This window comes from Rhinoderma darwinii, chromosome 3 (assembly GCF_050947455.1).
Source record: "Rhinoderma darwinii isolate aRhiDar2 chromosome 3, aRhiDar2.hap1, whole genome shotgun sequence".
NCBI classification, from domain to species: Eukaryota; Metazoa; Chordata; class Amphibia; order Anura; family Rhinodermatidae; genus Rhinoderma; species Rhinoderma darwinii.
Window position 1 is genome coordinate 337,023,629 of NC_134689.1, and position 18,427 is coordinate 337,042,055.

Below are 18,427 nucleotides of genomic sequence, written 5' to 3' on the forward strand. Positions count from 1 at the left end.
TGAAATGTCATAGAAAAGGGGGAAAAATAAAATACAATAACCGGTAGTCACAGGTAAATGTAATTTGTAATATTTTGAAATTATAATGAAGTATATATATATATATATAGTGTATGTAACACTATATATATAGTATCATAATTGTCAAAATCGGTTTGTGGACCCACTGGGCCCTACCGCCATAGCGGGATAGCAGATGGCCAAACAGGATACCAAGGCAAAGCCAATAGTTCAAATAAGGGTACCTGTGGCAATACAGACCATAGCGATGGCAGGCTCGGATGGGACCTTGGCAGCAGGCAGACACCAGGCGTGGTGAAATACAGCAGGCGTAGCATACGACACAACACGACTCCAACTCTCTACGGCACAGGAACAAGGTAGCAAGGGATACAGGGTACAGGTAGCAGGAACGAGAACACTGGGAACTGGAAAACACTAAGGGACCATTTGTAAAGACTAACACGGTTAACACAACAAAGCTCAGGCAATGAAGGAAGGGGCAGGGCCCTACTTATAGTCCAGGGTGATCATGGGAGCAATCAGTCAATCTAAAACATGTGTGTGCTCTGGCCCATTAAGGCCGGGAATGAGCTAGAGTGCGCACCCTAGTGGTCACTGCAGAACACGATGGCCGCATGTGCTGGCATCTCTGGGGAGGAAGACGTCTGTAGGATTATAGGAGTCTGCGGTCTCTGACCGCGGACGTTACAATAATGTTCTTCTACTCTAGGCAAGAATATATATATATATATATATATATATATATATAGTGTAACAGTAGATATATAAAGAATCATAATATCCTTCTCATCTAAGCATGAGGTGTGCCTGGTAGGGCCAGACATATCCTAATGCCACATATCAGAATTTTTAAAAATACATTTTGTATGTAAATGAAAAAAGAAAAAATCCGGCCTCCTCCACCCCTTAATAGCCGGCCATCACTCTCCTTATTTCCCCAATCGTCGATGACAATAAAATAAAATGTCATAGAAGAGGGGGAAAATAAAATTACAGTCACCGGTAGTAACCGGTAAATAGAATTTTGACATTTTAATGAAGTACATATATATAGTGTAAAACTATATATATAGTATCATAATATTCTCCTATTCTAGGCATGTGGTGCGCATGATATGATCAGGCACATCCTAATGCCAAACATAGACATTTTTATGTAAAGCTGCTTACCTTCTTACCTGGGCATGGGGTGTGTCTGGTACGGTCAGACACATCCTAATGCAACACATAGGTAATGTTATGAATACATTCTGTATGAAAAAAAAAAAAATCCGGCCTCCTCCACCCCTTAATAGCCGGCCATCACTCACCTTATTTCCCCATTTCCGATGACAATAAAATGAAATGTCATAGAAAAGGGGGAAAAATAAAATTACAGTCACCGGTAGTCACCGGTAAGTGTAATTTGTAGTATTTCAAAATTCTTATGAAGTATATATATGGTGTAACACTATATATATAGTATCATAATATTCTTCTTTTCTAGGCATGTGGTGTGCATGATATGATCAGGCACATCCTAATGCCAAACATAGACATTAAGGTACTTACCTTCTTTATAACAGATTTAAGCAATCTGGAAGCTATTGGTGTCGTCATCATCATCCAGCTTGACCTGTTGAAGAATATGCTACCTTGATCCTCTGAACTTGATGGTCTTCTGCATTTGATGGTCTTTTTCATCTGGATGGTCTTCTGCATTTGATGGTCTTCTTCCGCTGGATGGTCTTCTTCCGCTGGATGGTCTTCTTCCTCTTGAAGTTCTTCTTGGGGATTAGGAGGACAGCTTGCTCTGATGATGTTAAAGAGCTGGTGCACTGTCCAGGGTTTTCCAGTTAGCGTTGACAAATGAAAACCCTGTGAATATGGCCTGGTGGTTTGCTGATATGGCCATGTTGTTATCCTCTGCTGCCTCCATTCTGATGATATCAAATGGTCTGGAGCTGCGCCGGATGTTGTTTGACTAAAAGATAAGGAAGCAGAAGGATTTGGTGATATTATTATGGTAAATTCTCATCACAGCCCTGAATAAAGCTTATGAAAACTGTGTAATTCTAATGCAAAATGTTTACACTTAAAAGGGTTATCCACTTTGGACAATCCCTATTTGTTAAAAGGTTCTCTTACCAATTAGCTGATCACAAAGTGTCCTCCTGCTGGGACCTTTAGCGATCAGCTTAAATCTGTGGGGAAACCTGGCTGTATGTGTTCAATTTCCCTGCAGCGCTACCACAGGGTAAATGAAGCATTACACAATGTCTATTTATATCAATGGGTTGTCTGTGTAATATGGGACAGGTCCTCCAGAGATGCTCTTTGTCACTTCTCTACACATTGGCCAAAAGATGAGGATCATGAACAGATGATCTCCATCTATTAACTGAGAATTCCCTAATAAAATATATAGAAAATTGATTATCTAAACTGGACCACTCTTTTGATAAGGATATTGTAATTATCATTGTTATGTAGACCCAAATGCTCTCCTTCTTAAAGAAACCAGTATGATAATGTAAACAAATATAAATTAAGGACCATTCATTCTCATTCTCAAGTCCCAGTTCACACAGTGTTTTTTGGCGCTGGTTTAGACATAAAAACCGTGTCGGAATCAGGGTTAAATAAACGCCCCAAATCTAGCCCCATTGATTTGCATGGGAGACAGAGGCTTTTTTTTTTCTGGTTGGTTTTTGAAGGCTCCAGGGAAAAAAAGCAGCGTTCCCTCTTTTGGAGCTGTTTCCTTCTCTGAACCTCCATTGAAATCAATGGGAGGCAGAAGAAAAAATGCTTGTTTGAAGGTTTTTGATGCGCATTTTGACCAGCAAAGGACCGTGGATTTTTCATTTAATTGATTTAAAAAGACGCCTAAAAAAAAAGTGGAAAAAAAGGCTTCAACATGTGATCTTATACTTACTGGTACAGGCGTGTGTGGTGGTCGCATTCTAAGAGCTTGTACCGAGTCCCAGTCAATATGCTGGAAAAACCTATGGGCTCTGATGTTACCATTGACCCCTAGACGCTTGGCAGGATGTTCCCGGAGGAGCTGAAAATGAAACAACTATAATTGATCTGGCTCGTTCTCAATACAGAAATCTACAACCTTTTATATTCCATCAATGATCTTACAACTACGGATTATATCTCAATGAAGGGTGAGTGATTGTCTAATAATGAACGGACCGTTGTCAGGAAATAAGAGGAGCCAGCTATGAGGTGGTGGGGTGCACATAACTGCTGGGGGACCAGGGAGAATATTATAGCAGATGGTTATTCCAGGATTTCATGATTTGTTGTAGGAATATTTCTTCATTGTTAATAAACATCAAACAGGCTTTATTCCGTTATATCGACTTCTATTCACTCAAGAAAATTGTCTGGACATCTTCAGGCCCATCATGGCTCTTCTGGGGCAGTGCTGTCACTCGAAGCTACAAAAGCAATTAACCCCTTCCCGACATTTGACATATCCATACATCACAGTCGGGTAGGAGAAGTATGGAACGGGCTCACGGAGTGAATCCGCTCCATACGATGCGGGTGTCGGCTGTATGTTAGTAACACGTTAAATGCCGCGGTCAATCGAGACTGCAGCATTTAAATCATTAGGAAGAGGGGGACGACCCCCTCTAGCAGCTCATCGCGCCCCCTGCAATGCAATCACGGGGTGGCGATGGTTGCTATGGCTGCCTGGGGGCCTAATGAAGGTCCCACGATCTGCCATCTTTATGCCCCTACTAAGACCTGCCTCTGGCAGGGCTTAATAGAAGCCTGTCAGAAAGACGATATACTGCAATACATTAGTATTGCAGTATATAGTGCAAGCGATCCAACGATCGCTGGTTGAAGTCCCCTTGGGGAACTAATAGAAAAAGTAGAAATTTGTAAAATGCAGTTGTTTTTTCTTATGTAAAAATAAATAAATATTAAAAGTTAAAAAAAAAAACTTTTCCCATTTTCCCTCTAAAGCATAGTAAAAAAAAAATAAACATAATTGGTATTGCAGCATCCGTAAAAGTCTGAACTATTACAAGATATCATTATTTAACCTGCACGATGTACGCCATAAAAGAAAAAAAATTCTAAACGCCAGAATCACTATTTTTTGGTCACCTCATCTCCCACAAAAAATGGAATAAAAAGTGATAAAAACGTTGCATGTACACCAAAATGGTATCATTAAAAACTTCAGCTTATCCTGCAAAATAAGCCCTCATACCACTTAATCGACGCAAAAATAAAAAAGTTATGGCTCTCAGAATTTGGCGACACAAAATAAATGTAATTTCTTACACTTAGTTTTTTACTTGTAAAAGTAGTAAAATATAGAAGAAACGATATATATTTGGTATCACCGTAATCGTATTGACCCGAAGAATAAAGTTAACATGTTGTTTTAATTGCACAGTGAATTCCGTAAAAACAAAGCTAAAAAAACAATGGAGGAATCGCTGTTTTTAAAATTTTCTACTCCACAAATACTCCCGTTTCCTAGTACATTATATGGCACAATAAATGGCAATACAAAAAACTACAACTCGTCCCGCAAAAATCAAGCCCTCATAGGACTATATCGACGGAAAAATAAAAAAGTTATGGCTTTTGGAAGGTGGGGAGGAAAAAATTAAATTGAAAATCTAAAAAATGGCTGCGGCGGGAAGGGGTTAACAGCGTCGAGTACATTTGGACAGTTTTAGAGGCCTTTCTGTATGAATACAATTTTATAACATGGCTGAAGATCTTATATAAGAAGCCGTGTGCAAGACTCAAAATCAATAATAAATGATCATCCCAGTTCAACCTAGAAAGGTACACGTCAGGGACGTCCTTCATCTCCTCTATTATTTTCAGTGGTTATGGAGCCTTTAGCGATATATATTCGTGAAGATAGTAAAATTGTTGGATTCAGGAGTGGGAAATACGAGGATGTTATATCTGTCTATGCGGATTATATATGACTATATCTGAGCTCTCCTCGCGTCTCTATACACATTATTAACTATAAACTTGCTGAATTTGCTACATTTTCTAATCTTTGATTAATTGGGAAAAATTAATGTTATTACCCTTAGACGGACAATGCTGAGGATTTAGGGACCGTGATCCCAGTTAGAACCAAATTAAATATTTGGGGATTTATATATGGAGGGACATAGGGGACTTTATGAAACTTAATTTGTGTCCCCTTATTGTTGAACTTAGACAAAAAGTTAAATTCAGGACCAAACTGAACTTTTCGTTTATGGCGAAACTTCCTATGATTAAAATGTTTATTCTCCCAATGATTTTATACATGCTGAGAAACGCGCCTTTCTGGATAGACATTTCATTTTTTTAAACTATAGATGGTATCTTGAATGATCTTCTCTGTGGTTATGGCAGGAAGATTAGAATTACACAGGTATATTTGCAGTATCCTCCGGATGATAGAGGTGTAAACCCTCCAGATTTTAGGATGTGTTATTTTGCTGCCAATTACTGTTCCTGATAAATGGTGACATCCGTCTTTTCCATAACACTGGTTGATATGAAAACTTACAGATATAAATATTTTTTTCAGTTACTGGACTATGGACGGCTCTCCGGATCTATATATTCTAAATCTACAGCTTGTCTGATGATGGAAAATGTGGGTATATTGCAAAAAAATTTTCATGTTTTTTTCTTCATTAGTTATTTCTTTATTATAGAGTAATTTAGACCTTCAGCCCCTAAGTTTGCTAGGTTGTGCTAAGGCCATGAAAAAATTGGAGTAATATTAGTAAATGATCTCTGTATAGATGGTAAAATAAAATAACTAGTCATTTTGGCTCTGAAATTTGATGTACCGAAGGATATGGCTTTCAAATATATTCAGATCAACTCTGCTTGTCGGGCCATTAAAAATAAAAATAAATTAAAAACCCGTAATATTCCTGTTTTAAAACTTGTTACTGATAGTTTACACTCGACCTTGCTTTTGCAGGCGTGATTTATCTGCATTTTTGCAGGTAAATTGCAAACCCATTCTTTTCTATGGCCCCATGCACACGACCACGGTTTACACAATCGGCGCGGCATTTAGAACGTTTCTTAACCCTTTAGACGTTTCACAGGAATTAAACCAAAGTAGAGGTGAATTTTACAAATTAAATATTTTGTTGTTGCAGAAATTCATTTTTAATCCATTTTTTTTTTGTAACACAAAGTTTTACCAGATAAACGCAACTCAATATTTATTGCCCAGGTTCTGAAGTTTTAGGAAATATCTCACATGTGGCCCTAGTGTGCTACTGGACTGAAGCACAGGCCTCAGAAGTAAAGGAGCACCTGATGGATTTTGGGCCTCCTTTTTATTAGAATATATTTTAGGCACCATGTTGGGTTTGAAGGGCTCTTGCGGTGCAAAAACAGTGGAAATCTCCCAAAAGTGACCCCATTTTGGAAACTACACACCTTAAGGAAATTATCTAGGGGTATAGTGAGCATTTTTACCCTACAGGTTTATTGCAGAAAATATTAGAAGTAGGCCGCGAAAATGGAAATCTACATTTTTTCAAAGAAAATGTAAGTTTAGCTAATTTTTTCTCATTTCCACAAGGACTAAAGGAGAAAAAGCACAGCAAAATTTGTAAAGCAATTTCTCCCGAGTAAAACAGTACCCCATATGTGGTAATAAACGGATGTTTGGTCACACGGCAGGGCTTAGGAGGGAAAGAGCGCCATTTGACTTTTGGAGCTCAAATTTAGCAGCAATGGTTTGCGGAGGCCATGTCACATTTGCAGAGCCCCTGAGGGGACAAAACAAGGAAAACGCCCAAAAAGTGACTCCATTTAGGTAACTACACCCCTTGAGGAATTCATTTTGGGGTGTAGTGATCATTTTGACCCCACAGGTGTTTCATAGAATTTATTAGAATTGGCCAGTGAAAATAAAAACAATCCTTTTTCTTCAAAAAGACGTAGCTTTAGCTCAAAATTTTTCATTTTCTCAACAAATAAAGGAAAAAAAGAACCCCAACATTTGTAAAGCAACTTCTCTGGAGTGCGGAAATACCTCATATGTGGTCATAAACTGCTGTTTGGGCACATGGCAAGGAATAGAAGAGAAGGAGCGGCATTTGGCTTTTAGAGTACAGATTTTGCTGGATTGGTTTCTTGAAACCATGTCACTTTTGCAAAGCCCCTAAGGTACCAGTACAGTGGAAACTACCCAAAAGGGACTCCAGTTGTGATACTACACCCCTTGAGGAATTAATCTAGGGGTGTAGTGAGCATTTTGACCCCACAGCTGTTTCATAGATTTTATTTGAATTGGGCAGTGAAAATAAAAATTTAATTTTTCTCCAATAAGACGTAGTTTTAGCTGAAAAGGTTTCATATTCTCAACAAATAAGTTTTTCATTTTCTCAAGCAGAAAAAGAACCCCAACATTTGTTAAGTAATTTCACCCGAGTACGGCAATAGCCCATATGTGGTTATAAACTCCTTTTTGGGCACACTGCAGGGCTCAGAAGGGATGGAGTGCCATTTGGCTTTCGGAGTACAGATTTTGCTAGATTGGTTTGTGATCGCTATGTAGCATTTGCAAAACCCCTGTGGGACCAAAACAGTGGAAACTCCCCATAAGTGACCCCCATTTTGGAAACTACACCCCTCAAGGTATTGAGCATGTTAACCCTGCAGCTGTTTTGCAGAAATTAGTGTGCACTCGATATTGCAGAGTGAAAATGGGATTTTTCCATAGATATGCCAATATGTGGTGCCCAGCTTGTGCCACCATAACAAGACAGCTCCCCAATCATTATGCTGTGTTTCCCGGTTTTAGAATCACCCTACATGGGGCCCTAATCTTTTGCCTGGACATTTGACAGGGCTCAGGAGTGAGAATACCATGCAAACTTGAGGCCTAATTTGGCTAATTACACAGAATTGGTTCACAATTGCAGAGGCTCAGATGGGAAATAATAAAAGAAACCCCCAGAAGTGACCCCATTTTAGAAACTACACCCCTCAAGGCATTTATTAAGGGTGTAGTGAGCATTTTCACCCCACAGGTCTTTTCCATTAATAAATGCGCTGCGTATGGTGCATTGTAAAAATTCAAAGTTTTCCCCAGAATTGGCAATTTAGTGGCAATTATGTCGTGCCCAACTTATGCCACTGTAGACACACCCGAAAAATTGTTAAAAGGGTTCTCCCGGGTATGGCGGTGTCATATATGTGGAAGTAAACTGCTGTTTGGGCACGCTGTAGGGCTCAGATGAGTGGGAGATCCATTTGGCTTTTGAAGTGTAGATTTTGCTTGGTAGTAGTTTTGTTTGAGTATTGCTGGTGCTTCCATTTATAATGTAGGGGATATGTAAGCTGGGCAGAGTACATCAGGGGCATAGTCAGGGGGTATAATAATGGGGTAAACAATAAAATAATCCATAGATGTGTGTTACGCTGTGAAGCAATAATTTCTGCACAGGCCGGTGTCGCACTGATAAACGGTGTCTTTACTTATCCCCATTTTGGTCCACACTCCGCACCTTTGCAGTTTGGGGAAATTTGCTGGGAAGTTTTGTCCTGGTATAATACGGGCACCCTCGCTTCTAGCAGTTGTTTGGGCCTCCCCTTCCTGGTTCCCTAATTTTAGGGCCCCCGATAAATCTCCTCTTGAAACAGTAGAAATGTTCACCTCTGATCTGCATAACTGCATATTTTTTATTTCCTGAACTATGGAAGCCTTAACTAATGTTATTTTTTCATAGACGTAGTGGTATGAGGGCTGTTTTTTTGCGGGACGAGCTGTAGTTATTATTGGTACCATTTTGGGGTACATGCGACTTATTGATCACTTTTTATCCTATTTTTTGAGAGGCAAGGTGACCAAAAAACAGCAATTCTGGCACAGTTTTTTAGGGTTTTTTTTATACAGCGTTCACCATGCATTATAAATTACATGTTAACTTTATTCTGCGGGTCAATACGATTTCGGCGATACCTAATTTATGACACTTTTTTATGTTTTACAACTTTTTGCACAATAAAATTACTTTTGTAAAAGGAATGTATTTTTTCTGTCGCCATGTTGTGAGAACCATAACTTTTTAATTTTTTCGTCGACGGAGCTGTGTTTTTTAAAAGACGAGCTATACTTTTTATAGGCGCAATTTTTGGATAAATACGACTTTTTGAACACTTTTTATTTCAATTTTTGTAGGGCAAAGTGACCGAAAAACAGAAATTCTGGCATTATTTTTTACGTTTTTTTACGCCGTTCACCGCATAGAATAAATATTATAACATTTTTATAGTTAAGGCAGTTACGGTCACGGCGATACCAAATATATATGGTTTATTTATTTTTTTCAATAATAAAGGACTTGATAAGGGAAAAATGGCGATTGTGTTTTATTTTATTACTTAAAACGTTTATTATATTTTTTACAACTTTTTTTTTCACATTTTTTTCACACTTTACTTTAGTCCCACTTTTTTTCTAATACTACGTAGTGCAATGTATTCGTTCTGTCAGTCATTCACTGACAGCAAGCCGATTAGGCTTCGCCTACGAGCGGGGCATAATCGAATTCCGTAATGGCCAACAGGAGGACATTGTTAGGTTTCCTGGTGTCATAATAGCAGTTGGCAGTCGTGCGATTGGAGGGCACAGCTGGCGATCTGCTAGCAACCACAAAGATGCAGCGATCACATCCGATCGCTGTATCTGAGGGGTTAATGGCAGGTATCGGTGCTAGCTCCAGTTCCTGAAGTTACAAGTGGATGTCAGCTGTAACATACAGCTGATATCCACCGATAATGACGCCGGCTCATCTCCAGAGCAGGCGCAATCTTGCTGGTGGCTACGGAAGCCTTTCAGGCCCCGCCTCCGGGCAGGGGCTGGAATTTTCCGTGCTAGGCAAACCGGGAGACCAGTATTAGGCCTCCGATTGCCATTGCAGCCACCGACACCCCGGCGATTTCATTGCTGGGGTGTCGATGAGCTGCAAACACCTTAAATGTAGCGATCGCTTTTGACGGCTGCATGTAAGGGGTTAATGGCGGGGATCGAAGCTAACTTCGGTCCCCGCCGTTACAGCAGGATGTCAGCTGTAAGATACAGCTGACATCCGGGGATGACGGCACCGACTCTGAGCCGGTGCCAAGCATTTGGCGTAATTATACAACATTTTGCAGGAAGCACTGGCTTTCCATGTCGTATACTTACCATAAATGTCGGGAAGGGGTTAATATAATCTTCAATTGTAAATTATTTCCTGAATGTACATTATGTATTCTGGGTGTTTCAGATTTTATAATTTTACCGCTAAAAGACTCACTTGTCATAAAAAAAACCTGCTTAATGCGGCCATATCATTAAGGAATGACTATGTAATTTCTAAACTGGTATTCAAAAAGATGGATGTTGTATAGAGGGGTTTATTTATGTGGTTTTTGGAAAAGTGGGAACCTTGGAGCGACTCTTTCCCTAATAACAAGTAAACTATTGTTATAGCATGATTCTATTTTTTGTTGTTGTTTTTATGTGACAGGGAGTGGGTTGTGCAGGGTTGGGAGAAAATTCTAAAGCTTTGTGGATATCTGGTGTAAATGATCTGTACAAGATAATGTAATGTTATTGGTATGTATTGCATAAGGAAAAATACAATAAATATTAATGAATATTTCTTAATGGGGTTTTTGCTTCTGCACTTATACTCGGTGAAGGACATCTACTGCCATTGAGTAAACCACTGTTCTAGGTCAGCATAAAATATATCCCATAGAGTAAAATACTCACCCTTTTAATGATGTTCTTCGCTTCCATGCTGGAAGCATTGAATAGTCCTCGGTGGTATTTGGACTTGCTGGTAATCATGATGTTCAAGATGATACCAAATGCATACCAGTCGACTCCAGCATTGTACTCCTCCTCAGCCAGCATCTCAGGGGCCATGAAGCCTGGTGTTCCAGCATATTCGGTGGCTGACCGGTCTCCACAGATGTTCTCGAGTGCCAGACCGAAGTCGGCAATCTTTATATGGCCCGTTGCAGCCACCAAGATGTTAGAGGGCTTGAGATCTCTGTGTAGAAGAAAATAACAATTGGGGTCAAATCAGTGTTCATGCCACAACTAGTCATCTGTGTATAATAGTATTTATTCTTGGATCATTGAGCTGTTTACACTCTACTGTTGGATAGCAGATATCAATTCAGAAGGAAACTGTTGCACGTAGCTTTCTGTCAGTTAAGAATGGAATATACTTATAAGGCCTCATTCATATTGAGTTCATGCCTTGCGTTTAGCGTGTATGTCGGGAAAGGTCCCAATACAGATGCTAAACATGTTCATAGGGCTTTATTAGCCCGATGGAGGCCAAAAGCGTGCCCTTTTAGCATACGTCGGCCTGGTATAACTCAGTATACCTTTTTTTAAAGGATGGAATAGCGTAGTAAACAACGCATGTCCATCTAGTCGGATCCCACTTGAAACCGTATACTGTGTGGTATACGTTGTTTTTTAAATGGTCTATGAGTGAAGGATGCCACATAGGTTCCCAGGCCAAAATAGAAACCAGGGACTCCGCCTTCCGTCATGGTAGAGGACACCTGGCTGCTGATGTGTAGGACTCTTTATTTCAATAGCATCTTCACTAGATATTTGTGGATGGAAGCTGTCCCCTGAATCACTATCTGCTCATGCACAGTTTTACCCGATGTATTATACAATGAAAATTGGCGAACACCCTGAGCAGGCCCGGGGAAGACTCTGGCTGCTTTAAAAGCCGTTGAAGACTCAGGATGCTTAAAAATTTCCTTAGGGCCACGGTGCGGGTGGAGGGTTCCCTGTATCGATCCCCGGGGGATCCCACACAGTTAACCTATGGAGGCCTCTGCTGCATAGGGAACCACCAGTGATTCTGTCCATATATGGACAGCTACGTCAGTGGAGCTTTTCGACTTATCCATTAAACGGAGGCAAGTGATGGATGCCTAACAGTGGCATCAGTCAAAAAACGTGATGTGAACATAGCCTAGCAGGTTGCTATCATTAACCGCTTCCCGACCGCCCACTGTATATTCACGTCGGCATTTGCTGGGCTCTGTGCAGTGACGACGTGAATTCACGGTGGGTGTTAAAAGCACGATCCGGGTGTCTCAGAGTAGCGCTGACACCCGGATCGCGCTGTTATCACCTACCTCTGTTCCCGGAGATATGATCGGGACCTGATTAGTTCAGGTCCCGGTCATGTGATCGCAGGGAAAGTGTGTTGTAGCAACGAACTGGAAAGTTTGTTGCTATAACAAACTGGAAAGTTTGTTGCTACAACAAACTTTCCCGGGGACCGATTGCAGGTGCTGCAGTCGGTTATAAGGCAGAACCGGGGGCCATATAACAGCCCCCGGGTCTGCCATGCACAGCAGCCTATGAGAACCTCATAAGCTTCCTGTCAGTGTGACTCTCAGCGTCACACTGACAGTTTATAATACGTTACACTACCTAGGTAGTGTAATGTATTATAGCAGCGATCAGTGCTGCCAGGCTTCAAGTAAGACAAGTAAAAAGTAAAAAATAAAGTAATAAAAAAGTTTTATAAAAGTGTAAAAACAAGTTATAAAAGTTACAAAAAGAAATAATGCTTTTTTTCCTATAATAAGTCTTTTATTATAGGAAAAAAATGAAAATGTTAAAAAAAGTACACATATTTGGTATCGCCGCGTTCGTAACGACCCAACCTATAAAACTATAATATTATTTTTCCCGCACGGTGAACACCGCAAAAAAAATAATTAAAAAACAATGTCAGAATCACTTTTGTTTGGTCATCAACCCTCCCAAAATATAGAATAAAAAGTGATCAAAAAGTCGCATGTACCCCAAAATAATACCAATAAAAACTACAACCCGTCCCGCAAAAAACAAGCCCTTACACCGCTTTTTTGACGGAAAAATATAAAATTATGGCTCTCAGAATATGGTGACACAGAAAAATAAATAATTTTATCAAAGTGATTTTATTGCGCAATCGCCACAAAACATAAAAAACCTATATACATATGGTATCGCCGTAATCGTACCGACCGGCAGAATAAAGTAAAATGTCATTTATACCGCACGGTGAATACTGTAAAAAAAAAAATACAAAAAACATTGTTAGAATTTATGTTTCTTTGTCACTTTGCTTCCAAAAAAATCTAATAAAAAGTGATAAAAAAAAATCACATGTACCCTAAAATGATACTAATGAAAAGTACAGATTGTCCCGCAACAAATAAGCCCTCACACGGCTCCGTTGGAGAAAAAATAAAAAAGTTCTGGCTCTCAGAATATGGCGATGCAAAATGTGCAGAGTGTTCCAAAAGCGGATAGGATCAGGCGCCATTTATCAGTGTGACACAGGCCACATATCTGCGAATTATTATTTATGTACCCCATTATTATACCCTGTTATTATGCCCTGATGTACCCCGCACAGATTACATATACCCCCACATCATAACTGAAATACCAGCAAAACCCCAAACAGTTACCAAGCAAAATCTGCGCTCCAAAAGCCAAATGGTGTTCCCTCCCTTCTGAGCCCCACAGCGTGCCCAAACACCAGTTTACGTCCACATATATGACATTTTATATCCGGGAGAACCCGCTCAACATTGTATGAGGTATTTGTCTTCAGTGGCACAAACTGGGCACAATATATTGTGCATTAAAATGGCATATCATTGGAAAATTTTAATTTTCACTTTGCACCATCCGCTGCGCATTAACGCCTTGGCGCACCACGACTTAATAGAATGTCGTGGTGCGAGGGGTTATATATGGAGCGGGCTCACGCGCTGCGCCCGCTCCATATTCTGCAGCTGTCAGCTGTGTATTACAGCTGACACCCGGGACTAACGGACAGGAACAGCGATCGCGCTGTTACAGGAGCCTGTAAAATGACATTATACTGCAATACATTAGTATTGCAGTGTATTGTACCAGCGACCTAATGATCGCTCGTTCCAGTCCCCTAAAGGGACTTTTGGGAGGTTTCCACTGTTTTGGTACCTCAGGGGCTTTGCATATGCGACATGACACCCGAAAACCATTCCAGCTAAATTTGAGCTCCAAAAGCCAAATATTGTTCCTTCCCTCCTGAGTCCTGCCGTGGGTCCAAACAGCAGTTTATTACCACATATGGCGTATTGCTGTAATCAGGACAAATTGCTTTACAAATTTTGGGGTAATTTTTCTCCTTTATTCATTGTAAAAATTAAACATTTCTATGTTTTTTCAGAAAAAAGTAGATTTTCATTTTCACGGCCTAATTCCACTAAATTCAGCAAAAAAACTGTGGGGTCAAAATGCTAACTATACCCCTAGAACAATTCCTTGAGGGGTGTAGTCTTCAAAATGGGGTCAGTTTTGGGGGGATTCCACTGTTTTGCTTACTCCAGGGAGTTGCAAACGTGACATGGCACTGAAAACCAATCCAGCAAAATCTGCGCTTCAAAATCCAAATGGCGCTCCTTCCCTTCTGAGCTCTGCTGTGGGTCCAAACAGCAGTTTAGTACCACATATGGGGTATTGGCGTAATCGGGAGAAGTAGCTTTACAAGTTCTGGGGTGCTTTTTAATCTTTATTCCTTGCAAATATTATTTTTTTAAAATATTTTTTCAGAAAAAAAGTAGATTTTCACTTTCACAGACAAACTCCAATAAATATAGCAGAAGACCTGTGGGGTCAAGATGCTAACTGTACCCCTAGATAAATTCCTTGAGGTGTGTAGTTTCCAAAACCGTCTCACTTTTGGGGGATTTCCACTGTTTTGGTACCACAAGACCTCTTCAAACCTGACATGGTGCCTAAAATATATTCTAAAAAAAGGAGGCCCCAAAATCCACTAGGTGCTCCTTTGCTTCTGAGGCCTGTGTTTCAGTCGATTATCACACTAGAGCCACGTGTGGGATATTTCTAAAAACTGAACAATCTGGGCAATAAATATTGAGTTGCATTTCTCGGGTAAAACCTTCTGTGTTACAGATTTTTTTTTATTACAAATGAATTTCAGCAAAAAAAATAAAATTTGTAAATTTCACCTCTACTTTGCTTTAATTCCTGTGAAGCGCCTAATGGGTTAAGAAACTTTCTGAATGCTATTTTTAATACTTTGAGGGGTGCAGTTTTTAATATGGGGTGATTTATGGGGTCTATCTAGTACATAAGGCCCTCAAAGCCACTTCAGAACTGAACTGGTCCCTGTAAAAATGGCCTTTTGAAATTTTCTTGAAAATGTGAGAAATTGCTGCTAAAGTTCTAAACGTTGTAACGTCCTAGAAAAATAAAATAATGTTCAAAAAACTATGCAAATATAAAGTAGACATATGGAAAATGTAAAATATTAACTATTTTGTGTGGTATTACTATCTGTTTTACAAGCAGATACATTTAAAATGAGAAAAATCATAATTTTTGCAAATTTTCTCTAAATTTTGGTATTTTTCACAAATAAGCAATGAATTTATTGACCAAATTTTTCCACTAACATAAAGTACAATATGTCACGAGAAAACAATCTCAGAATCGCTTGGATAGGCAAAAGCATTCCAGAGTTAGTAACACATAAATTGACACATGTCAGATTTGAGAAAATGGGGCTGGTCATGAAGGTCAAAATGAGCTCAGTCTTGAAAGGGTTAATGATATAACTTACTATTATCCACCTGGGACTGGGCACAATCCTTTGGATTATCAGAAGCTGCAGTTTATAGTAAAGAATCACTAGTGTCAGGAGGTGTAAAGTGGTTGTTTCACCACAAACAACCCCTTTCACATGGGAGCCGCCAGATCTGTTTCCCAACACTCCTGGCAATCAGCTGAGTTTGCCTAGATAGCCGTAGCCAGTTATTTGTATTACATGGCGGCCATTCAGCTCTCTGTTGTGGATCATAGAGGGGAACCCCAAGTGGTGGACCACCCCAATTAATTCCATCTCCTCCTATAGACAACACCTTAAACATCACTAGGGGAGCATTCATAGGACACTGCATCATCATCATTAGGTCACTACTTACGAGACAGTTTCCCAGTAGGCTACTTCCAAAGTAGACATACTGTAGACATTGACCTAGGATCTAGGAACTTCATCAATTAGAGAAACTATAACTTAACACTTTTGACATTGCAAAGAAATATTGCAACTGTAGACATTTTAGAGATTTTTCTCTGGAATTAGAAACCAGGCCTGAGTTTGAACTCATTACACCAAAAAAAGACAATAAGAATGTATTTACCGGTGGACAATGCCCTTAGAATGCAGGTGTTGAATTCCACACACGAGTTCTGCGGCGTAGAATCTGGCACAAAGGAAAGAGAAGACAATAGTATCTAGAGGAGGACAGAAAGCTCTCACAAATATATACTACAGAACAGAGCAGACAGGCAGAATATCTGACCATGTTATCCTATTACTGTGGACAATCACACCTATCTTATTCTTTATACTACATGTGCTCCCAGACCTGTGTTATTATATCTGCGAGAAGCAAGGGGTTAAGTCATTATTTAATGGACACCTTCATCTGATCATTTACTAACATGTGCCCATTGCTATGTTTTACTTTACATGTTGCAGATCATATGGAGGGTAATAATCCTAATATTTTATAAAAGGCTTTTCATGAAGCGTTTCAGTAATAACATTTCTATGAATGGGACCTTATATGTGGGAAGGTGGGCTAACACTCTATCCTATGTACTGTCCTCTTATAAATGGACGCTATCATTGGATCTTGTATTCGGGCAGAGGGGCTAACACTCTATCCTATGTACTGTCCTCTTATATATGGAAGCTATCAATGGACATTGTATTCGGGCAGAGGGGCTAACACTCTATCCTATGTACTGTCCTCTTATAAATGGAAGCTATCATTGGATCTTGTATACGGGCAGAGGGGCTAACACTCTATCCTATGTACTGTCCTCTTATAAATGGACGCTATCATTGGATCTTGTATTCAGGCAGAGGGGCTAACACTCTATCCTATGTACTGTCCTCTTATAAATGGAAGATATCATTGGATCTTGTATTCAGGCAGAGGGGCTAACACTCTATCCTATGTACTGTCCTCTTATAAATAGGAGCTATCATTGGATCTTGTATACGGGCAGAGGGGCTAACACTCTATCCTATGTACTGTCCTCTTATAAATGGACGCTATCATTGGATCTTGTATTCAGGCAGAGGGGCTAACACTCTATCCTATGTACTGTCCTCTTATAAATGGAAGATATCATTGGATCTTGTATTCAGGCAGAGGGGCTAACACTCTATCCTATGTACTGTCCTCTTATAAATAGGAGCTATCATTGGACCTTGTATTGGGGCAGGGTGGCTAACACTCTATCCTATGTACTGTCCTCTTATAAATGGAAGCTATCATTGGATCTTGTATTCAGGCAGAGGGGCTAACACTCTATCCTATGTACTGTCCTCTTATAAATGGAAGCTATCATTGGATCTTGTATTCGAGCAGAGGGGCTAACACTCTATCCTATGTACTGTCCTCTTATAAATAGGAGCTATCATTGGACCTTGTATTGGGGCAGGGTGGCTAACACTCTATCCTACGTACTGTCCTCTTATAAATGGAAGCTATCATTGGATCTTGTATTCAGGCAGAGGGGCTAACACTCTATCCTATGTACTGTCCTCTTATAAATGGAAGCTATCATTGGATCTTGTATTCGGGCAGAGGGTCTAATACTCTATCCTATGTACTGTCCTCTTATAAATGGAAGCTATCATTGGATCTTGTATTCGGGGAAGGGGGGGCTAACACTCTATCTTATGTACTGTCCTCTTATAAATAGGAGCTATCATTGGATCTTGTATTCAGGCAGAGGGGCTAACACTCTATCCTATGTACTGTCCCCTTATAAATGGAAGCTATCATTGGATCTTGTATTCAGGCAGAGGGGCTAACACTCTATCCTATGTACTGTCCTCTTATAAATGGAAGCTATCATTGGATCTTGTATTCGAGCAGAGGGGCTAACACTCTATCCTATGTACTGTCCTCTTATAAATAGGAGCTATCATTGGATCTTGTATTCGGGCAGAGGGACTAACACTCTATCCTATGTACTGTCCTCTTATAAATGGAAGCTATCATTGGATCTTGTATTCGGGCAGAGGGGCTAACACTCTATCTTATGTACTGTCCTCTTATAAATGGAAGCTATTATTGGATCTTGTATTCGGGCAGAGGGGCTAACACTCTATCCTATGTACTGACCTCTTATAAATGGAAGCTATCATTGGATCTTGTATTCGGGCAGAGGGACTAACACTCTATCCTATGTACTGTCGTCTTATAAATGGAAGCTATCATTGGATCTTGTATTCGGGCAGGGGGGCTAACACTCTATCTTATGTACTGTCCTCTTATAAAT

General features: G+C 39.9%; 1 protein-coding gene across 1 annotated transcript in view; it reads right to left on the reverse strand.

The window, feature by feature from the left end:
- Positions 1–941: 941 nt before the first annotated feature.
- The window catches only part of LOC142750494 (protein kinase C delta type-like), a 37,416-nt gene continuing 19,930 nt past the window's right edge, over positions 942–18,427 (reverse strand). Inside the window, exons 5-8 of the mRNA XM_075859495.1 lie at positions 16,267–16,329; positions 10,790–11,072; positions 2,939–3,067; positions 942–1,987 (exon numbers count right to left, since the gene is read on the reverse strand). Coding sequence (XP_075715610.1) covers positions 1,826–1,987; positions 2,939–3,067; positions 10,790–11,072; positions 16,267–16,329 — 637 coding nt within the window. The 3' untranslated portion in view covers positions 942–1,825. The remainder of the gene's footprint in view (positions 1,988–2,938; positions 3,068–10,789; positions 11,073–16,266; positions 16,330–18,427) is intronic.